General features: G+C 44.5%; 1 protein-coding gene across 1 annotated transcript; it reads left to right on the plus strand.

The window, feature by feature from the left end:
* The first annotated feature begins 17 nt into the window (after positions 1 to 17).
* Positions 18 to 24,284, plus strand: CAVIN4 (caveolae associated protein 4). The gene is made up of 2 exons (XM_075921540.2): positions 18 to 799; positions 21,188 to 24,284. Exons 1-2 carry the CDS (start codon positions 392 to 394, stop codon positions 21,842 to 21,844), a joined length of 1,065 nt encoding a protein of 354 aa, XP_075777655.1. The 5' UTR covers positions 18 to 391; the 3' UTR covers positions 21,845 to 24,284.
* The last annotated feature ends 349 nt before the right edge of the window (positions 24,285 to 24,633 follow it).

Consider the following 24,633-nt stretch of genomic DNA (forward strand, 5'->3'; position numbering starts at 1 on the left):
AAATGAGAGCAACAGTAGATCTTAAATAAATATGCCACTTGGCTTGCCTGCTTAATTAGTAAGTTGCTTAACTTTCCCAGATTAACACTAATAACTTCATTGCTACAGAAGTGTGACCCTTTACATGTATGTTCCATTCCAGACATTGCTTTCCTAATTTTAGAGGTGTCATGTTGCAAAAAGTATCCAAATAATCATAGAGGGATTGTCTGTAGTTATAAATATTTGACCAACCTCCAGAGGTGGAGTTTCACACCCCACTCTGAACATCTCTGAGGCCAACTGTCGAGCTTCTCGCAAGGGTTCCAGAATTGTTCCCCTATGATTTGAACAGTCATCGTGGGAAGCATTTATACTTCAGTTCCTGTAACGCTGACTGAACACACTCACAATGGATCACCATGAAGTGACCTCGGAGGCTGACAAAATTCACCAAAATCGGCTCTCAGATGTCACAGAAGATGAAGAGCAAGATGCTGCATATACAATTGTGACAGTCCTAGATAAAGTGGCCAACATTGTACATAGTGTACAGGAGAGCCAGAAAAGAATAGAAGAGCGACACCGAGAAATGGAGAATGCTATCAAGACTATGCAGATTGATATTTTAAAGCTTGCTCAGACTCACAGCAATACAGGCTACACTGTTAACAAGTTGCTTGAGAAAACCTGCAAAGTTAGTTCCCACGTTAAGGAAGTGAGGGCCCGGGTGGAAAAGCAGAGTGCTAATGTGCAAAAGGTTGAAGCAAAACAAGAGGAAATGCTGAGAAAAAACAAATTTCGGGTTGTAATTTACCAGGTATGTGTGCACTTTAATTTATTTTACCTTTGAAATTTTGCCCCATCCTTGATAGTTCTTGGGAAACACTAGTTGTTTAACAAACCAAAAGACAGGTAACAGATTTCTCAATGAAAGAGTTGTGTTATATGTTCTTTAAAATTGATTTCTGCCTCTCGGTGTCTTTCAATGTGAACTCCCTGATAGCAATTGACAGAGTCTATTATTAGTGTTGGTTAGTTTCTCAGCCAGGAGTGTAAGATTAACTGCAGATCAGCAAGGACTATTTGTTGCCAATGTGAAAGGTAATATGAGGCAGGCACTGTAAATCTTGTCATGCTAGTCATGCCTGACAATCATCTGTTATTTTTTCACCATATTAGGTAGAAGTCCAAACAACAAAACTATTTATGGAGGCTCCAGAATGTAGTCATTCCTTTAATGCTCATTTTCAAGTGCAGTGTAATTAATTTGCAAAGTTATAAAGGTTCTTGGTAGCTGTGAAATGAGTTTTTCTTGGTCTCAATTCATAGGAACGAATAGTCAAAATTACGCTCGGACCTGTACTCCCTTTGTCACACAACCAGTCCTTTAGTCTATAGTCCCACTGAGTTCTTTGGCAATATGGTAACTAAGGAATACTATCATGAGTAATGTTTTGCAGGATCAAAAACAAATCACTTACTTTTCTTACAATAAGGGTATTTTATATTGAGACTTGTCCTTGTAAATGAAGAAGTAGCAATTGCCCTTATTGTCTGAAAGTAAGTTTCTTGAAAATAAGTTTCTTGCTCATGGATCGTACAAATACAATAAAGTTAATTGTGCAAGGGGAGTTTTAAGGCTAGGACGCTCCTTGGAAAATGCTACAACACTAGATGTTAAGGATTGGATCCTGTGAAGTTCTAAGCATGCTCTGAAAAGCTATCCGGCAATGGCACAGGAATATGGGTTTCATCGTCCAGGTGGACAGCTAGCAAGTGGGGCACAAGACCCCAAATTCTGTACTTAGATTTCACCAACCAATTCTACAGTGTAAACACCGCAGGCCCTCTAACAGTCATAACATGGAGTAACAGACCATCCCTTTGTGTACTCCAATCTGGTGTACATGTGCAAGATGGCTCCTCACTCCAAGTAGCACAGCAGTATTCAGGTTAATCCCAGTCACAAAGAATTAATCTCTTACCCCAGGTCAGGAGTGGCCCGAGGCCGGCTGCGGCAGCTGGCGCCCTAGGTAGAGGTGCGGTCGGCGCCCCCATCTGCACGGCCGTCAATGGCCATGACATCATCATCGGGCACCCAGGAAAGCGGCGCCCTAGGCAACTGCCTAGTTTACCTAAGCTCACAGGCCACCCCTGCCCCAGGTCAAGAAAACGCTTGTGGACAATCCTATAATAAACTGTTTAAAAGACTGATTATATAGGAAACGGAAATAAGAGTTCCAATCTTAAATTTCAAAAAAGTAATAAAAGTTTATATAATAAACAAGCGCTGTATGTCCTTAGGGCTAACTCATGCTATGTACTGTGGATTTTTTTGCTTAAAACTACAGGTTGAACCTCTCTAGTCTGGTACTCTGAAGACCTGACTGGTGCCGAACCAGAGAATTTGCCAAACCACAGGAGTTCAGTACTATCTAGCAATAGTACCGACACTTCCACTGCTTACAGGGCTCTTAGAAGACATTTAGGGGTAGATTAGAGCTAAATAACAGCACAAAACAGTGAAAGCCAGGATTCGTGACTGTAAACAAACTTTATGGGACTACGGGAAACTTGGCCACACCCATGATTAGTGGACATGGGGCTAACTAAAATCATACTGGACCATGGATGTTGCCAGACCAGAGAATGCTGGACTAGAGAGGTCCAACCTGTAGTGATCTTTTCACCCCAGCATCCAAGCATCATAAAGACACAGCTCCTCCTTGTTAGGGTTTTTTTATCCCCTTCTTTGCATGTGCTTTGAGCTGCAGACTCAGCTGATGGGAAGGATTCATTTGGAAGATTCATCTCCATAGAGGGGAGAGTAAATAACAAAGTCTGTTGTCTTCTTAAATGTTCCACTCTAGTCCATCTGGTATCAATGGGCCTTTCTTGTCAGGCAGGACATAATTCCTGTAGGAGACCAACATTTGACAGTAATTAATGTCTGTCTCCTGTCTGGTGATTTGCACAGCTATGGAGGCTTATAGTGCAAACATTCAGGTATTACCCTGTAATGTGGGATACAGATGTTATGAGTGAGATTAATGCCTTCAGCAACTCACAAACATTCCATAAAGCCTATAGCCATACTTATCGTTCTAGTACCAACCAAGCGAGCCAGACTGATTCCAAGTAGATAGTTGTCAGTGTATGTTCGACTCCCCTAGAAGTGGGAACTGAGGCTGCTCAGTACCTAATTAGAAACATAAAACTGGACCCTAAAAGTTTTGTTTGTGTACCTCCTCATTACGTATGCTTTAAAATACTCATGAACACACGCAGATACCTTTTTTTTAAATGTGAATAGACCCATGTCTGTGATTGGGAGTGTTCATTTGAGAAAAGTTACTCATGTGCTTAAGTGTTTTGAGCTCCAAATGAGCTTTTAAATTACTTGATTTCTGGTAAGAGGCAGTAATAGCCAAACTTGGGGTAGCAATGGAAACAGCGCAGGTGGAAACTGCTGATAGCATAAAATCTTATTAGATAGAGGCAGTGAGTCAAATTCTTCTCTCATGCTTATGTGACCCTGCTGAGCCTGAGCAGGTGATGAGGGCAAAGTGCTTGTTTTAAATTTTTGCAGGCTGCGTTAATAGCTCTAACGCTGCACTATTATGGTAGGCAGGAATGTAGATATTCTTTGATTTTCCTTATAAATAATCACATTGCTGGAGGAAATAAGCATCTTTGAATCCTTCGTCCACTTGGGGGATGCTGCTTCACTGCTGTCACTCTTAATCATCGTATGAGATATTTAAATAGCATCAACATTGTCAATGTTTCTGAAAATATTTTGGGGGGGAGGTGTCTAATTCAATACAAACCATGCTGTTTATTTTCCCCTCAGACATGTTTGTTGTCATTTATTTCAAATAGTTCATGAGAAAGGAGGTGGAAATGTCCTACCAGAGATTTACACAGAACCATACAAGACAACTACTGCTACTTCTATTGTCCGTTCTTATGCTTTTCATACAAAGGAGCCTTTGCAGAGAGCATCTGATTTTCTTATATTCAGGAACAGAATCAGTATCTTGAATTACTCTTTTCACTCTTCATTTCCCACTCCTGCTTAGTTCAGCTACAGCAAGAGTGGATTCCTCTTAGTGCATTTCTACACTTAAAATGCTACAGCAGCCCGGCAGCCTGGCTGCAGCACTTCAGTGTTGTAGGTGCTGCTTATGCCACCAGGAGGGATTCTCCCATTGCTGAAGGTAATCCACCTCTCTTAGGCTATGTCTACAATATAAGGTTTTTGTGCCAAAACAGCTGTTTTTGCACAAAAACCGGCAGAGTGTCCACACCTCAAGTGTGTTTTCGCGCAAAAACCAAAAAATACAGTAAATCGACAGGACAGAGGGCTTTTGCCGGTAGAGTTATTCCTCTCCCCATGAGGCGTAACTCCTTTTTGCACTACAGCTCTTGTGCAAAAAAGCAGGTGTGGCCGCTCCATAGGGGTTTCTTGCGCAAAAAGAGCCTATTCGGAAAAGTGCAGGTGCTCTGACGGCTGTTCTGTGAATGGCCATCAGAGCTTTCTTGCGTAAGAGCATCTATGCAGTGTGGACGCACTCTAGTGCAAAAGCGCATGGCAGTGTGGACGCACTCTTGCGCAAGAACTTTTTGCGGAAGATCTCTTCCGCAAAAAGCTTCTTGTGCAAAAACCCTGAAGTGCAGACAAAGCCTGAGAGGCAGTAGCTAGGTCAACAGAAGAATTCTGTCTACACAGGGATTTAAATTGGTTTAACTGCACCTCTCAGAGTGGATTTTTTTGCACACTCCTGTCTTAAGTTCTCTCTATGCCACACAGCTGCCTACAAAGGCCAGTGCAGGCGCACAGGGCTGCCATACAGAGTTTTTTCACCCCAAGCACAAAGTGCCGCCTCTGTCTGCAGCTGGCCCCGACATGGAGTTGCCATGGCTAGCAGAAAGACGCCCATACCCCAGCCCTAGCATGCAGCTGACACAGCCAGCAGAGAGACACCTCTCTCCAGGGCCACAGCTGCTGCAGTGACAGAGGGTTGGGGGGAGTCTTCACTCTCAGGGGAACGTGTACTTGAAATCCCCCCCCTCCAGATTCTACACACACCCTAGCTCTCTGTCTCAGCCCGGAGCCCTCTCCCATCCCAAACCCCTCATCTCTGACTGCACCCTAGAGCCTGCACTCCCAGACAGGGCCCTCAGCTCACCCTGCATCCCAACCCTGAGCCCCTTCAGACACTCGGCCCCACCCCTGCCACAGAGCATCTATGTGCAGAATGAATTTTGCTATATGCACCCATATAGCAGTGATGTGTCACACATCATCTCCATACTGGTGGACATAATTAAATTCATTCTGCACACGGACATAAATATTAGAGGGAACAGTGCCCCAAGTGATGTTACATTGACTTAACTTTCTAGTGTAGACAAGGCCTCAGTCCACCTCCCCTACTCCCCCCCTCCCCACACACACATGCGCGTGCATTAACTAGTGGAAATCTCTCTTATCCCCTTTGTCTTGTGCTTGGTGAGAGTAGCTGAGGGGTGGGGGAAATGCGCTAGTTCTCTTGAAATGCAGTGCTTAACGTGGGTGACAACTGTCCCCATTCCGAGAGTGTTAGAGATGAGGAACTTGCTAGGAGTGCTTTGAAACTTTACAACCTCACTTTGTGCAGCACTGCTACGCCAGGGGCATGGCCCTGTATTGTTACACTGATATGGGCACATTAGTGCAACTCACTCCTCAAACCACCACCGAGGCAATAATGGTGTGAAATTTCAATAAAAAAGGATGGACAAGGACTGAAGCAATTTGGGACTTCTACTCTCTGGCACTGTAAACTGCAATGCACCATAACGGAGTTCATTAGCAAGTTTGGATGTTGGAAGGGAAGACTTCTTCTGCAGTGGAGTTTTGCCTGAGAGTCATTAGGGATATTGTGAAGGCCAGTATGTAATGAGGGTCGTGTGATTTACCGCTTTGGGTCATTGAGTTTTTATTTCTGTAATGGATTCTGTCAATCAGCACAGGAGTTTATCTGTAAAGTGAAAACAGAGAAAATTGCCCCCATTAATTTGTCTTAATTAATAGTTTTGCTACAACAATTAATAGAGGCAGATTAGCAGCTGGTGACCTAGAAATGATTGTCCAGGATCCCTTCATCCAGCACACAAAAAAGAGCCCTGATGCTGAATAGGGACCTAATGCTAATCTTTTGGCCATGAGAGTTAGGGAAATGGGAACAAGGGGAGATTTACTAGACATTGGTATAATTAGGGCTGAGAAAACACTTGGAAGTTCAGTCTAGCAAATTGCATAGTGTAATTTGGATCTGGTTGGCTGGAAATAAAGCAGCTTCTGCATATTCTTTTGCTGGCTTAACCTCAAACATCCCATAGGAATGGAAACTTTCCAAACTCCATTCGAGCAGGTTTGAGGCTCAGTGGGAATATTTTTGCACTGATGATTAAATTTGAAGAAGGCCATGTAATGGAGAGAGAGGCAGCCAGGTACCCCTGCCACCCAGATTGTTGTCATAGATAGTCACAGTTTTAGCTTAGATTGGAGTGCAGTACGTCTGTTGGAACTGCAGTACATTTGAACTTCCCTAGTCCAGAACTCTCTGGTCTAGAAACATCCATTGTCCAGAATAATTTTAATTAGCTGGATGTCCACTTTTCATGGGTGTGGCCAAGTTTCCAGCAGACCCACAAAGTTTGTTTGCAGTCACCAGTCCTAGTTCTCAGTGTTCTGTGCTGTTACTTAGCTTTAAATGTCCTCTAACAACTCCATAAGCAGTAGAAGTGTTGGTAATGCTGCTAGACAGTATTGACTTCCCTTGGTCTGGAAAATTCTCTGGTTCCGAACTGATCAGGCCCCAAGGGTGCCAGACTAGAGAGGTTCAACCTGTAGTATAGGATGGAAGGGCACATGACAGGAAATGGGCATGTATAGATAACCAGTAGCCTAAGACAGTTTTGAGGAATAGACCAGAGAAACGCATTTGTCTGCATCAAAGTGGCTTTTGACTATTCTAGTCATTGTGAGTACATAATTAAAAGATGGAATTATTGTGTATGTGTGTGTGGATGTGAGTATGCTTTGTTTCATTTTGAATCTGTTCCTTTTTTTCCCCATTTCTTGGAACTCTCTAATTGGGCTAAGAGTTACATCAGGTGAGTTGTGTTCGTTTTAATTTAGAAGCTGTAAGCTTAAAAGCTTAGACTGGGTGCTTGAGGTAATATCTTTTATTTCAGGAATAAGGTACAAAGTCCAGTAGAAAAGATGTCCTATGAAAGGAATTCAGGATCTCATTCATGGCTATTGATTTTCACATGTCAATCAAAGTGAGCATTCTTAAAATAAAATCCTTCATGTTTTGAGTTGGCCTGCCAAAAAACTAGTACCACATCATAATTGATTCCTCTCCCCCATGATCACAACATACCACACAGGGCTAGGGCCTAGAACTGGGAAGAGGATTAGTGAGTTGATTCTTTGGGTTACGCTCCGAACTTTCCTGACTCGATTTACATTTTTAGAAATAAAAATACAAATGTGATGTAGAATCATCAGGTCACCATCAAAATCCTGTTGCAGCTCAGTGGGTTGTACATGGTTGGCTGGACACAGGGATGGCACCCAGATGACATGGTGGTGATGCTTTTGAGGTGTCCCAAGTAACATCCTTGAAAAATTAAAGTTTAGGGTCTAAAGAAACTGATGAATGTGGTGTCAGGCTGGCCCCATCACTGAAGGGTTTATTGTGCATTCTAGCACATTTTAGCACTTATATTGTTCTGCACAAACTTTAACCAATTACTCTACCTATTGCTTCTGTGGCATAGGTGATTATTATAATCCCATTTTTTACAGAGGGGGAAACTAAGGAAGAAAAGTGAATTGTTAGCTAAAACCACAGAGAGAATCAGTATCAAAGCAGAGCTATAGCAAAGGAGTTGCCTTCAGGGCCATGCTTAGTCCAATAAATCAGCTTGTTGTTTATACTTCTGAGTGGACTGCACCTGTTGTGACCAACGGCCATGTTGACTGATTAGTAGCGTAGCCACCTCATTCAGCTGTGTGTGAGCCTGAGAGTCACCAGTGGCCTTTCTGGGTCCTGTCACCCACATTTATGAATTGGCCTCTGGCTCTCCAGAAGCAGAGAGGGAAACCATGACTAACTTGCACTCTTTAGGATACAGCAGTTACAACCCATCAGTCCTAGAGGAATAACTTTACCCTTTCAGCGTTCTGATTACAAAGAAGGAAGCTTGAGATTGAATGGAGGGGAATAAAAGCTGAGATTAGTCTGATCGTTTATATCCCTAAAAGGCAACTCATCGCTATGAACTTCATGGGCTCTGTGCAGATGGGAGTATAAACCTAACCCCATGTGGTTTCTCAAGCAGTGTAAGCAGTGTCTGGTCTCCTGATGATATGAATGAGGGCGAGTTAGTGGTCATCCAAAAGCCAACATCGACTTTCCCGATCTAGGAAAATGAAGTGATGAAAACAGCTGATCTTAATCTGCATTTGTATGAGACCCGTTTTCAAAGTTTTGTTTGGGTTTGGCCTGGAAGGCACCAGCATATTATAGCTAGAAGATCACTCTCCGTTTCTCCTGGCACTTCTCCAAATCATAGGAATTTATTGGCTGATCATTATAAAAGTTTCCTCATTGCGTATCCATTTGTGCTAACCCCACACTGAGGAATGGATTCTACTTCCCTGTAACTGAAGCTTATGATTAAACTCTATGGGCCAGTGAAGATGCCTGAAATCATTTTTTTCCATTGGTGTTTTAGGACTGAAGTTGCTCAAAACAGCACATTTGCAGAACTAGGAAAAGCTGTGCTCATCAACATCATGTTGCAAGACTTTTAGTGGTTAGCAGCAGCACGCTGGTATACTTAGTAGATCTGTGTCTCTTCCAACAGTCTCTCATTTGTAAGAACCTGCCTTTTGTGGTTGTGGGCCAGGACCGAAAGCAGATCATTAGCAAGTGTCCTCTTCTATCATAGCACCTTCTGGGTTCCCTGCCTTGGTCCCTTCCCACACATGCAGATGTTCTTTGTATCTACATTTAAATGAGACTGGCTAAGAAATTGCTTTTTTTTGAGCTAATAATGACAAATTCATAGGGCTGCCTATTCTGAGGCCCCTTAGCTGGAGTCCCCCTTCGCCCCCAGCTGCAGTGCAACACTGTTGGCCTAGCAGGGCTGGAACAGCCCAGCTGGGCCAGGCCGAGCCTGCTGCATCGTGCCATAGGCGGGGTCTGCTCTACCCAGGCTGGGCGGAGCCCATCATACCGTTTGGGGGGGAGGGGTGGCTCCGACCGGGCCTTGGTTAACCCGGTAAGCATTCCAGTATGGTGCATGCTTACCAGGTAACCAGCTAACCCTTACATACCTAACACCCATTCAGCATAAAACCTCCTAAGGGGAACTCCTTTAGAGGTCCTCATTCACTGGGCTTGCTTGTTTAGCAAACTTTAGATTATGCCTAATTCTCTCAGAGGAATACACAGTTTCCTGTGCAGCTGCATGGCCTTTGCATCATTGAGAAGCCATCCCAGGGAGTGGATGAGATGGGAGGTGCTCCGAATGACCTTGCACAGTTGTCTAACTTCTTGCTCGCTGTGTTCTTATTGAATCCTGGTAGACAGATAATGAGAGAGTAGACTGGATTTCTTGAGATAAGATGAGTGAGGGTAATAGCTTTCATTGGACCAACTTCTGTTTGTGAGAGAGACAAGCTTTCAAAGTACACAGAGGTCTTTTGCAGGTCTGGAAAAAATACCCAGGGCTAGCCCACACTACGAATTTTGTCAATGAAACGCATGTCAACACAGAAAAATTGACAAAACCAAAATTGACAAAAGATGTTCACACTTGCTTCCCCTGTTTACAAATCATACCCACACTGAAGGCACCATCATCGACAGTGTAATGCATTGTGGGTAGGTATTCCACAGTGCCTGGTGACACCTTCTGTCACTAGGCATCCTGGGAAGGTAGAACAGAACATGGTGCATCTTGGGACCATGCTAAGCATCCCATCATGCACTGCTTTCTGTCCCTGATCTCCATTGGTTTCCAAATTTCTTTCGTGACATTTTTTTTCAACTGCCGTTGTTTGCTGTGCAGTGAGAAGGGAGGGATCCAAGGGAGGGATCCTGCACTTCTCTTCCATGCTCAAGAGGACATGACACATGGCAGTGCAGTTAATTGTGAAGTTACTGACAGAGGAAGACTCATGGCACCTGACAGTCTTTGGGATATGGACGGCATCCACTTAGCACTGCTTTTGGCACTATCAGAGCAGCTCCATGAGGTAGGGACCGTCACTTTTGGGCTAGGGAAACCAGCACTGATTGGTGGAATCACACTGTCATGCAGGTGTGGGATGAAGAGCAGTAGCTACAGAACTTTAGGATGCTAAAGCAACTTTCCCAGAGCATGTGCTGGGCTGGCTCCAACCCTGTGGTGCGAGGTCACCAGAAGGAGAGCTGCCTTTCGGCAGAGAAGTGTGTGGCAATTGCTGTCCAGTGAATCTAGACTGCTACCCATTGGCTGTAAATCAGTTTGAAGTGGAGAAGTTGACCATTGGGGCTGTATTAAGGCAAGAGTGCAGGACAACAAATTGCATCCTGCTATGAAGGACCATGACTCTGGGAAATGTGCATGAAATAGTGAACAGCTTTGCAGAGATGGGCTTCCCTAACTGTGTTGGGGTGATAGATGGCACACTTTCCAATTTTAGCACCAGACAACCTTGTAACAGAGTACCTCGATAGGAAGGGATTCTTCTCTGTGGTATTTGTGGATCACCATGGGCATTTCATAGACATCAGTGTGGGGTGGAGTGGAAAGATGCATGACACGTGCATCTTCAGGAACACTGGCCTTCAAAGAAAGCTGCAAGCAGGGACTTTCTTTCCAGACCACAAGATTACAGAGGGGAAGTGGAAATGCCCCTAGTAATACTGAGACTCTGGCTTACCTCTTACAGGACTGTTTTCCTAAAACCTTACACAGGGCAACTAGACAGCAATAAGCATTTTAACAACAGGCTGACTAGGTCACGGCAGTCGAATGTGCCTTTGGCAGATTAAAGGAAAGCTGGGGGTGCCTCTGTGGCAGGTTAGACCTTACTGAGGGGTAATGTTCCTATGGCCATAGTTGCATGCTCAACCTCTTCACCAAGAATTTCACCCTTTGGGTTAGGTCCTCTGTCTGCTGTCTCTATGCCCTCCAGAGTATCCACAGGGCTCTTGGTGGGGGAGGTGGGACCACCACCAAGAATAGCATCCAGCTCCTTATAGAAACAGCAGGTCTTCAGTGCAGCACCAGCATGACAGTTTGCCTCCCTCACATCATGCTATGCCTGCCTCGGCTCCTTTATCTTCACTCTACACTGAGAAGTGTCCTGAACAGAGCCCTTTTTGCACAAGCTTAAAAAAATGTGCCCATTGGGGTTCCAATTTCTACATGTCAAGTGCAGCTGGGACTGCACAGGCTCCTCTCTCCCACACACTGATCAGATCCAGCAGCTCCGTGATGGTCCAAGCAAGAAGGCGTTTGGTGCAATAACCAGCCATGGTCACCTGGGAAGACCATCTTACACTGAGCCATTTAAAATCACCAGGGTTTGCAAGAGGAAAGGATGGATTGTTGTTTACCTGGCTGTAGGGTGATGGAGTTAAAACTGCTGAGCCGGGTAGTCAGCATGGGCATTGTGGGTCACTGCCTGGAGGCCAATAAAACTGGAAAAAGCAGGGGTGATATCTACATTGTTGATAATAAAGGGAAGGGAAAAGAAAAAAGGCTATCATAGGAATGGAAGTTTTTTATCACCAAAACTGGATGTTTTTCCCAATGAAAGTCACAGGGGTGTGAAATCACACACACACACACACACACACACACACCACTTGCTACTCCCCCCCCCCCCCCCCACACACACACACAGCGCTAGCTACTCCTCTTGTGGAGGTGGTTTAAATAAAGCACTGAGAGCTCTCTCCTGGTGCTCATGCCATGGTCACACTTTAAAGGGCTGCCGCAGCTGCACTTTAAACTTTCAAGTGTAAACAAAGCCGGGGGAAAGCTTGTCTCTCTTGCCAACAGCAGTTGGGCCAATAAAAGCGATTGCCTCACTCACCTTGTCTCTCTAATATCCTTAGAAATACAACAACACTGAGAGCATTCATGTGCTTTGGGTTAAACAGGTGACACCTGTTTAAGCTCCTGTCAGAATTTAAGGGACAAGGATTGTACAGGTTGGACCTCGCTGGTCCTGAACAAGGGGATTTGCCGGACCACGGAAGGTCCCTTCCCTCCTGGCCTATGCTGCTAGTGGGCTAGGACTCCAACCTGGCCCCGCTGCTGCCTCAGCCCCCTGGGGCTCTTGCCGGCCTCGCTACTAGCAGGGCCGGAGCACCACAACCAGAGCTGCACCGCCAGGACAGAGCTCCGCAGCTGCCTGGCTCCTCAGCTGGGGCCAGAGATCTGTGGCCAGGGCAGAGGGATGGGACCAGTGCGCCCAGGCCAGAGTTCCCTGGCTGCTGCTGGGGCTGAGGCTGGAGTTCCCCGGCTGCTAGATCTCCCTGGCTCTGCTAGGTTGGGAGATCCCTGGTCGGGGCCAGAGCTCCACAGCTGTTGCCAGGCTACCGGGACTAGAGAGCTCCATTGGGGCCAGAACTCCCTGCCCTGCCATCTGTCCGCCCCCCACCACATTCTGTACTCCTGGCTGAGTCACTGATGCCCCTTATGGGGCTCCTGCCCCCCTGCCAGCCCTCCCTTTTCCTGGGCTCTATGGTCCAGGAACATCCATGGTCCATGCTGGACTATGGATGTTGCCAAACCGGGGAGTCCTGGTTAAGGGAGGTACAACCTGTAGTTGAAGCTTTATGTAAGCAAAACGAGGGATTTACTGAGCTGGCCACCCTTAGAACCTTTTCATTATGTAAGAACAATTCTACATGCCAGCTGTATGTGTGGCTGCAGAATGGCATATTTTTGGTTTTATGTGCAGAACAGTATATTCATCACGTACTTTATGGGGTGAACTCCCATGGGTACCCTTGAGAAATAATCCTATTTCGCTTCTATTTGAACAGATTTGGTCTGACAGCAGAAATTTAATTCCACATCTGCAAAACTACAGAGGGATCACTTGAGACTTAGTCCCATGCTTGCAGTGGAAGAGTGACACTTTTACACAGTGACAGGATGCTTTGTAATTGGGTAGTCACCAGAGGTTAAGGATTGACTGAAGAGTTAATTACAAGGAGGCTTTAGCAGTAACATAAATTGTGTGATGCTAACGACACTCTTTGGTGACTGGAAGGGTTATTCTGGTAATTTCTGTAAACCAGCTGGCTGCCTGGTTAATAGGTATATTAATAGGCATGAGGGTGATGGGGTGTTTGAGATATTTATTTCGGGCTTTGCTTTGAATAATGTATGGTCAATTTAAAATGTAAATTCCTAGCTGAGATATTACTTTGAGCAGGCCTTCTGGGTGAGGGTATTTTTGGTTTTCTTGATAACATCTCAAACATTTTTAGGCCTTTTTCTTTTACACCGCCAACAAGAGGGGCACCAAACTGCCTACTAGCTGATTTGTGCGCCCACTTCAGGAGTGGGAGTGGTTTATTAACCCCATTTGTGTTTGTTAAACCATTTACACCTGAGTATTTCCCCCATTGTGAGGGCTCATGGTGACTGGTCACTGGCCCATTACTTTGCTTTAAGTTTTGGTATAGGATTGTTCCTACTCTGAGGAGCTTGAGAGTATTTTGTCTTATCTTGGCCATTACACTGTTCAAAATAGATTCTTGAGCTGAGAGAATGTTGCACAATTTATTATTTTTGTTTTTTATTTTCTGTACTTTTTCATCATTGTTTCCTACATTTTTAGTTGAGGCTGGGAAATAAGTGGCAGAGTCATGTTTATTGAGCGTTTTAGTTTTGAAAAGTGACCGTAATTAATGGCTTTGGGGCATTTCATGCTGTTGTCTCAATTATTTCAGGATCAGGTGTTCACAAAGAAAGTGAGGGTCTTTTTGAACTGCTAGCTTGGCAAACGCAGTCTGGGCTCTGAATGACAAACCCAGTACACCTATTTAGAATTTGTTTTCAAGTCATTTCCATTTCTCCCTGGAAACATGGATGAATGTTTCATTATTTTTGTCATTTAAATTGAATTATGTTATCAAGTCATCATTGAAATGATTATCAGTGTTTTTCATTTACTCACATATCTATTCTGTAAATAGTATCTGTTTTGATAACATATTTTTGATAAAAGTTTGTATTTAAAAAGTGGCAAAACAGTTACAAAACTGAAAATTGTTGAAAAACTTTGGAACGATTTTTTTTGTAAATCCATTTTTCAATGGGGAAAAAACCCTATTCATTAAAAAAAAATTGACCAGCTTTAGAAACCAGGCACTGGGGAAAACATCTGGAATTGAACCACTAGCTAGGTAAGTGGTGTCAGGAAGAGGGTTTTGTGGGACATTGGCTAGCTTCTATAGAGAGATGGGGCTTATCTAGTTTGGCTTCATAGAAACACAGATTGCACTAACCCAGGGCTTGGACCCCAAAGGTGTGCAGGTTCTCAGCCACCTGGGTCAAGTAGGGACCCAGGGAGGGACATGGGTCAAAATGTAAGGTTGCAGAACCATTAGAATGTTAATAATCAGGTAATAGGAGGCTAGACACCAGCCAGAAGGGGGCACTCCAGGGCTGAATTGAGCTAATTCCCCCAAGCGTCCAGCACGAGGCACCGCAGCGGTGAGTCACACCGTCTTACATCCCTGTTAAGCACGACATTGATAAAACAATAGATCTGATATGGAATTCAGACAATAAAGATGTCAGGTTCTGTGACATCATGAATGCAAATCCATATGCTTTTTATGAGAAATAGGGTTTTGTCAAACATGATATCCCCAGATGAGACTACAAATTTAGGTGATAAAGATAATGAGATCTCTATAAATATACTGTCTAACATTCTGTCTGACATTCTGATTACATAGTTAGCACTGTAGAAAATCACTATTGCATACATTACATTGATTAGAAAACGGCTAACTGCTAATCTTAAAATGTAATTTTTAATGGGAAAGGATCATCAGATAGGGAATGTTAAGTGGGGTCCTGCAGGAATCTTGGCCAAATACTATTTATTATTTTCCTCAGTCCTCCGGAGGAAAATATAAAATAATTAATACAATTTTTAGGTGACTCAAAGATTGATGGAGTGATAAGTAACAAGGTCCAGTTGTTATACAGAGTGATCTTGATCATTTGGTAAGCTGGATGCAAACATATGTGTATTTTAATTTTTCCAAATGCAAAGTCATATATCTAAAAGCAAAGAGGATTGGAAAAGGGACAGTAACTTGGAAAGTAATGACTCTGGAAAGGATTTAGTGATCATGGCAGATAGCTAGCTGAACATGCATGCCCACTGTGAAGCTATGTTCAAAGATCATTGGTGCACCTTAGATCTAAAAACAAAGGAGTACCATGGAGCAGGAATTAAGCTGTATTACCACACAGGTGAGCCCATTACTGCAATACTGTGTCCCAGTCTGGTGTCTGCGCTTCAAAAGCTGATGAAAAATTGGAGGTTTAGACAAGAGACACAGGAATGATCAGAGATCTGGAAAACCTGCTTTACAGTGAGATGCCTAAGGAGTTCAGGCTAGTTAAGTTATGGAAGACAAAGTTGAGAATTGACTTACACACGCATGGAATTTCCCACATTAGAAAACAAATGGGGATACAAAGCCATTCTCGTCCTTGTTAGACAGCACGAGACTGCTCTATAACCCCCGCTATGTGCAATCAGTGAGGCAGGAGCCCTTGTCTCATTCCAGGCACCCCTTTCTATAGCACATGGAAGAAGATAGGACTCGTTAGGAACTTCACCAAGAGAAAAAGGCAGCACTGGCTAGCGGCTTTCCTCAATTGCATACACAGCCACAGACCCAAGAGGACGCTGGCAGACCTTTAATAGATGTAATTGCAAAGTCCTTGGTGCATGCACAAAGTACAGCTTTTATAACCCTGATTTAAATGGAAAAGAAAAGAGCAGGTACCCCCAGGAGCTATGGAGACTTCAGGGTGTGCTGGAGGGAATGGTTTCAGGTTATAAACATCAGGTTTGTAATATGACTCTCCATGGGGACATCAATTTGGATATGACCACAATGGCTACAGTGAGCTTCATATTGTTTGCTTTGCGCTGTTAGACCAGACCTTAAAACCTGAAGCCCCACCAGCTGTACATGGCTGTTGAGAGCTGGTGTTGCACATGCTCAGAGTAGAATGAGGTACTCTAAAGCTAGGCCCACCCTAATGGTGTTTTATATACGCAGTCTTAGCGCCACGGGTGTGCAGAGGGATTCCTAGAGGGGTCCAGCGACGAGCTCATGCACTACTGCACAAGTAGGGCAAATAACACACCGGCTCTTTCTCCAGTTTGCAAAACCAAGTTGTGTGGCATCTCTCATGCCAGTGCAATGCTCTGTCACCGCTCAGTGCCTACGAATGGTATTTATGTGCAGCCTGCGCTGGCGAGGTGCTGAGCACGGACACAAGCACAGGCTAAATTTTGAGCCTGGGGTAGTTCCCATTGGCTTGCACGAGCATTCTGTGACTCAGCCCCTATCACGGTGGCAAGCCAGCTGTCTTGGAGGAGGCAAGTACATTGATTCCCTTCTGAGCGGGAAAAACCCTCCTTTTCTTTCCCCTTTTTAATTTGCTCTGGCTGCCTTGCAAGCCATCGCCTCGTGCGCCTGCTGATGGAAGAAGGGGGAAAGCAGGCAGACGCCTTACTGCTACTGCCACATCCTGCTGTTTCCACCGACAAATGGTTTAGTTTCTTCACGGGAACATGGGGGTGGGAGGCAATACCCAGTTTAGGGCTTGCTCCCGCACTAATGCAATCAATGGAATATTACCTTTGACATCAGGGGGAACAGGATCAGGCTCTTAGCATCTTTCTCCACATCAGAAGGGTGACTTACCATCCCATTTTTAAAGGGACAGTCCTGTATTTAAGCCCTCCTACCGATGTCCCGACTTTCTCAAAAAAGTGGGCAAATCAGCCTGCTCTCCCCTTTCCCCACCATCAGCACTGGTGGGTCCTGCCACTGGCCAGAGCCCTGCTCACCAGCCATCCAGCCACCAGAGGCCTCTCTCATTCAAACTTCTATGGTATTTAGAAACTATTAAGTTACGGGCCACGTTCTGACAAACTCCTGAAATCGGCCATGACAATCCCACAAATGGGAAATGCTATATTAGGCAGAAGCAATATTAATAAGCCGAGCCTTCTGCCTGAGGCTGTGAGGAGCTGCTCTCTGGGGAGTCTGAGCAGTCTCTGTGCAACGCTGCTTGTGTGCAGGAGGAGGCGATGGCTGGGGTAAGAATGGGGTGGCGGGTTCCCTCTCCCAGCTGCTACTGGCTCTGTGTTTTTTGCAATATGTCCTCTACTACCAGCCAGAATGTGACTCTGGCGGGCTGATCCACACGTTCCATGATGGGGCTTAGTGATCAGACAACAGAGAAATAAGGCAAAAGTTGTAAAGTAAACGTGTTGTATCAACTAGTGTCACTGCTTAGTACATGGTTAGCAGGACACATCTCTAGATTATGTATTTAACAGTCCGTTCAAATTAGCAATACCTGGGACATGGCAGGCAGTGATACCAAGGCAATTAATGCTCCACTCAACAACTTCCCATTGAAGATCTACCTTTGCAGTGTGGATACAAGTTATACCCATGGCTACACATGGGCAGGTGGACAAAGAGAAAGATCACCTGCAGTCAGGCTAGGCTGACCTAGGAGCTTAGGTCTGGATGCCAGTCACCAGGGCTAGCTGCAGTGACCATCTGCCCTTGGAGGGTCTGAGATGGATTCTCTTCCTCCTTGTGCATCAACAGATTTTGCTACTAAGTTCCAGTTAGCTACAACTGTGTAAGCCTAATGAAAGGCTGGAGGGGAGACCGGTAATACCGAAGCATTCATATGGAGTCAGTGAGGCTGTGTGGAGGCTGCTAGGGAACTTTCCCTTCTCCTCCTCCTCCCCTTGTTCTTGTCACACAATCACAAAAAACAGACGACTAGAAGGCCGAAGTGCAGGCAATGTGATGTTTATTGGGGTTAGCTCCAAGCAAGTATATCCCTAGTGTCGAAACGAGCCTTACACTCAGTAAAAGGTACGGAGAATAGTTTATTTAGAAATGCTGCAACATAGCAAGAACCCACCAAAGTGTGTTCTACCTTAGAATACAACTACAACTCCTCTTATAGTAGGAGCTACATAACAAACTATCACTCTGCGCATGCTTGTTACTGGGCAAACTTTCTGCATTATTACATTCTCTTTCATGATAAAATGTTTCACTTTCTCACATTTTCAAACTACGTGACCTTCTCGCCTACATGAAATGGCAGCTATTTACACAATGGATTCCACACTAGCGCTACACGCCGGTGCAGTATGTTTCCAAGTATCTTCCTTCCCGGCCCTGATGCCACAGAGCCTTGCCTGTGTCCCCCTTCTCTTTCCCACCTCCTCCTCCTTAGCAGGCCCAAATGTACCTGCCATGCATGTCCCAGTCCCATCCCTTACAACAGTGGTGGGCAATCTGCAGCCCATTGGGGTTTCATGTGTTGCCCACCAGACATTTTGTTCACTGTTGTCCACACTCAATGTTCCAGATTCTTCTGGTTTCTGTCCACATAATTTTTTTCCCTACCAGTATTACAAAAGTGACACGTATGTAAAGCAAGGGCATGTGAAGTGAGGTGCCTGCTGATTGCACGCTGCATTGTGAGAGCCATGCGCTCCCTCTGCTTCCAAAGTGCTGTTACAATTCAAGCTGCATTCCCCGCAAATTCTAGGTGTGCAAGCGCAGTTGGCACAACTACCCTCTTCTGGGAGACTGGCTTTATTACAACAATCTTGCAGCCCACTGAGATGAAGCGGGGCCACTTATGAGGTCCGCTCGTTAGTCTACTTTGCCCAGCACTGCCTTACAACTTATGCTCATGTTCCATTTTGGAGGGGTGGGAGTCTGGAGTCTTTGTTCCATCCTCTTTGTATCCGGGCGGCGAAAAGAGTGAGGTTGTGCTCTGGATAAGGCCGGGACTTTTGGGGGCTTTTAGGGTTTCTTACGTTTCTACCCTCCCCAGTTCCTTTTGCCTATCCTAACTGGTTGCTTGACCTTTGCTTGAGAGAAAAGCCAGGCAGCCTTTCACTGTACGTTCCTATTTCACACTCCCACCAAACCCTGTAACATTTTCGTTCTAGCCCTTAGCCCTTCCCATTGTACTATCACCACCAGCTGGCCAGACAGAAGCAATGCACACATGGTCTTTGTTCGTTGTTCTTCACACATAATAGTATAAAAGTATCCAAAAGTCATACCCAAAATGCAATTGCTGGCTGCACGAGAACCTACAGGATCTCCGGGCCCCTAGGCAATCTGTGTGTGTGGAGGGGGATTGCTCCATGCTCCCAGAAGGGGCAAGGCCTCAGGCAGGATGGGCAGGGTTGGGGCAGCCAGCCACCAGTGCTTTTTGGATTGTATGATGTTCCCTCCTCTCCCCACCTGCCCTCAGAGGTAGCCAGAGCGCACAGCCCAGGGCTCTGAAGCATGCTGCGTGGTGGTCCGGCAGTGATTCTAAAGAGCCTGGGGTTCCAGCCACCGCCACTAATGCAACAGAGGTGGTGGCCCAGAGCTCTCGGCCTTTTAGAATCACAGGGCCCCAGGGCAATTGCCTCCTTTACCCGCCCTTGTTGGCAGGCCTGGCCGGCTGACCAAAAAGCCTGTACGCTAACAGAAGTGAAGGCCCAACTTGACTGGCACAACGCTCATTGCCAGTGATGTGTGAAAAGGCAAAAACCCAGCTTGACTCTCGGGTCTCAGCCTAGAAGGGCTGGTGCATAGGAACACGTGCTTTATCACTGTCAGCTGGGCTATCACCTCTGAGCTGCAGGCCTTTGAGGCCCAATAAACGTGAGCCACACTGATGCTAGTATTACATTGTTCATCCCTTTTTGGAATAGAACCAGCCATTAAAGGCTTTCTCCCTAACCAGCTATGGGACTGAGCAGAGGCTGCAAAAATCTGAGAATTGCCACTCCCGTTGATTCTTGGGAGATCACATAGCTTGGCAATAACAAAATACAGGACTATGTAGCACTTTAAAGACTAACAAGATGGTTTATTAGATGATGAGCTTTCGTGGGCCAGACCCACTTCCTCAGATCAAATAGTGGAAGAAAATAGTCACAACCATATATACCAAAGGATACAATTAAAAAAAAGAACGCATATGAAAAGGACAAATCACATTTCAGAACAGAAGGGGGATGCGGGGGGGGGGGGGGGAAGGAAGGTGAATGCCTGTGAGTTAATGATATCAGAGGTGGGGAAGGGTAGATGTCCGTGAGTTAATAGTGTTAGAGGTGATAATTAGGGAAGCTATCTTTGTAATGGGTAAGATAGCTGGAGTCTTTGTTCAGGCCTCCGCGGAGAGTGTCGAATTTTAGCATGAATGGCAGTTCAGAGGATTCTCTTTCAAGTGCAGATTTGAATGTCTTCTGAAGTAGGATGCAGGTGAGTAGGTCATTCAGACAGTGTCCTTTCTGGTTGAAATGACAAGCAACTGTTTTTTCTTTGTGATCCTGTCTAATGTCTGTTTTGTGGGCATTGATTCTTTGGCGAAGTGTCTGAGATGTTTGTCCAATGTACATAGCAGACGGACACTTTCGGCACATAATAGCATAGATTACATTTCTGGAGGCACAGGAATATGTATTCTTGATCTTATAACTCACTTGGTTAGACCCAATAATGGTGTCAGCAGAGCGAATATGTGGACAAAGCTGACAACGGGGTTTGTTGCAAGGGAAAGTACCAGGGTTGGTATTAGTGTGGTATGTCCTGTGGTTGTTGGTAAGAATCATCTTGAGGTTAGGTAGTTGTCTATAGGAGACTATGGGTCTGTCTCCCAGAGCTTGGCAATAGGCTTTCCAGACTTCCCTAGCTCCCTGTGCAGCATTATTATACCTCTGTTGTTTCTAGCTATAAACAAGAAGCTAAAAAAGCCCACATGCTTAATTGCTCAGCTCTCTTAAAACACTAGCAGACAGATGTCTTTATGTTTTCATTCACAGGAGGAAACCGAATGCCCGTCTTCTCTGTCTGTAATCAAAGACAGGACAGGAGGTGAAAACCTGGAGGAGCAATTCTTCCCACCTGATGACCTCTCTTCGGATGAAGAATATTACATAGAAGAAGGCAGAGCATCCAGATTTAAAAAATCAGGCATGAGACGCATAGATAACATCAAAAAGGCATTTTCAAGGGAAAATATCCAGAAGACCAGACAAAATTTTGGCAAGAAGGTGGACAGACTGCGAACTAGAATAGTGACACCAGAGAGGAGAGAGCGAATAAGGCAGTCAGGAGAGAGGCTGAAACAATCAGGGATACGGTTCAAGAAAACTATTTCACAAGCAGCACCAACAAAGGAGACATTCAAGCTCAATAAGAAAGCTAAAGAACGAACAGTAGCTGAAGGACAAGAAGGAATCCAGGAAGCCGGCGTGCATGCAGTCTCAGCGAGTGGGGCCGAAGAACCAGTGACAGAAGAGATCTCCTACACAGAAGTGATCACTAAAGTAAAGAAGGACAAAGGCAGCGGAACAAAAGGTGCTTCTCCGCCAACAGAGAAAGTCGTGCTCACCCCTGAAAAAATTGCTCTTAAACAGGAGGCAAAGGAGGAAGGAGGCGATAACATTCTTCTGTTGGACCTCAAGCAACCAGCATAAATGATCAAGTAGAGTATTCTGTGTTATAATATGAGAGACCCATAGTACTTGTTTACTTGGGCAGATTGAGAGTTGTGTGTAACTTCTGATTGTTATAGCAGAAAAATATATTGGTGCTGTTTTAATGTGTGTACGTGCCACAGACAATGTGTTTGTTGCCTTTTTATTACTAGGCAAAGTCACATAAAGAGAATGAAGGGTCTCATCTCTCTTGATGTGGACATGTAACTTCAATGAATGCGATTGGGAGTCACATTTGCACATCACTGGGAGATGGAAACCCCTTGTATATTTTAAAACAAAAGGAAAAGGCACATAATAGCCTTCCTGCTCTCGTAAGTTTTATGCACAGTGGCATCCGAAGAACAGCTCCATTTATCTCATGCCAGCATCAAAAAGCAAACAAGTATATATATATATATATATATATATATATATATATATATATATATATATAAGGGAAGACTATAAGAATTGCTGCTACTCTTTTTGGGCTGTCCACTGAAATAACAGGAGGAGGAAATTATTGCTTTGGAAAAGGTGATAAAAGGCAGCCAAGATGATAGACTTTTGAGAATTGTTATCTGAAGTGAATAATAGGTATTTCTGAAAGGGGGGATTGATGAAACTGAGAGCTGCACTTTCTGAAGCAGCAGCCGCATATTAAAAGCTATAGGACAAATTAATCCCTGGCAAATTAGGAGGTAATGGAGAATACTGGTAGAATATGTGTATTATGCAAAGGTCAGTACAAGTGTCAGTTGGTACTGAGGAAGGCGATGGTATAAATTAGCAATATGAGAAACAAAATTAATATATGGGGATGGAAGACTAGAGCAGTACAAACAGGAATGTGGGATTAAAGTGAATTATGAGAAAGGCAGGCACATTTACCTTTTCTGTGCCAGAGCTGATTAATATTTGTTTCTCTGCTCCTGTCACATAAAATTGAAAACAGTTTAAGATTTAATTGCCACCAACAGAGTGGAGGAAAAACAGGTTGTTGATTTGTTGTTGTTTTTTTAAAGGTAGCTGCTGAGATAAAAGGGCCACTGTATTTTCCACTTTCAGCATTCTGCTGTGGTTCTAAACAATTAAAATCAGTTCTATAAAAAACTACTGACATGCAGGCCAATCCAGAGCCAGTTCTTTGTTTCCTTCTTATCAGCTCTATTAACCAGTCACGGCCACAGAGAATGCAAACCAAACAGTGGCTACGTCTACATTGGCCCCTATTCCGTAATAGGGATGCTAATGTAGCACTTTGGAATAGGCAAATCCGCGGGGGATTTAAATATCCCCCGCGGCATTTGCATTTTCATGGCTGCCGCTTTTTTCCGGCTTGTAGATAAGCCGGAGAAAAGCGCCAGTCTGGACGCGATCCTCCGGAAAATAAGCTCTTTTCCGGAGGATCTCTTATTCCTACTTTCAAGGGATTTGTCTACATTGTCTACATTGTCCTTTCAAGTAGGAATAAGAGATCCTCCGGAAAAGAGCTTATTTTCCGGAGGATCGCGTCCAGACTGGCGCTTGTCTCCGGCTTATCTACAAGCCGGAAAAAAGCGGCAGCCATGAAAATGCAAATCCCGCGGGGGATATTTAAATCCCCCGCGGATTTGCCTATTCCAAAGTGCTACATTACCATCCCTATTACGGAATAGGGGCCAATGTAGACACAGCCAGTGTCTTTAAGAGCATGAAATGCAATGTGTTTGTAGCAGTAAGGGGACAGGGAGCCATTCCCTGAAATGAGATATGTTAGTAAACATAGCCATTGTACTGGCAAAAGAAGCATGGATTAATGGGTCTCTTCTGGTTAAGTTTACTTGATGTTTCCTTAGTATTTATGTAATATTAGATCTCTGATATTTGTACAATATTGACGACACCTATGAGTTTATTTACCATCCAACATTTTAGATTGACAAACAGTGCCCCAGGACTCATGGCTAACTGTTCAAGTTGTCATTCAAGCACAATTAGTTTGATTTCCAATACTTTGCCTGCCAGTCCTGTGATTTAGACCTTAGTACCTAGAATCTGAATGTTCAATTAGCTATGGCAACTGTGGAACACCGATTCTAAGGGCTTAATGATAGACTATAGAAATGTCACGGCAAAGACCTGATATTAGATGCATATTGCCAGTTTGGGTTGAATGATTTCATGACACACTGTAAGGGAGAATTACGTTTGCATAAAATCTATTGTAAATACATTTCAACACTGTAATAACAAACTATTAAAAAACCTCCAACTATTCCTCATTGCACATGGAAGGTGCTCTGAAAGTTTAGCTTGAAAGCTATGTAATCATGTAATATTTTTCTTGTTCTTTATATCGCTGTTGCAATGTAATAGTGGCTGTTTATGATGTTCCATAGTCTGTGATCTATTTTGTGTGAGGTGTTGTTATCCTACAATAAAACACCCTAACGGAGCCTCAGGCTGTTTCTTAAATACATATTTAAAGCTATCAGTCCATGCTGTCTTACTGCAATGTACATGCTGTCATACTTGCAGTAGCTGGTTGTGCTCAGGGAGCCACAACCAACTTGCCTTGCTCTGGAGCTGGCATCAGCTGAAGGTAAGGAAGTGGGGTGGATTTTCCAGTGGTCTAGTGCAGGGATTCCCAAACTTTCTGACACAGGGACCAGGAAATCCATTCACGAGCTTTTGGAGGACCGGTAACATTCATTTACATATTTGCATATTCATTAAGCAAATGATGAATATTCAAATAAGTTGTTTCCGATCCTCCCAAAGCCCGCAGTGCCAGTGTTAGCAAA

This window comes from Pelodiscus sinensis, chromosome 2 (assembly GCF_052426305.1).
Source record: "Pelodiscus sinensis isolate ZL-2025 chromosome 2, ASM5242630v1, whole genome shotgun sequence".
Lineage (NCBI taxonomy): Eukaryota > Metazoa > Chordata > Testudines > Trionychidae > Pelodiscus > Pelodiscus sinensis.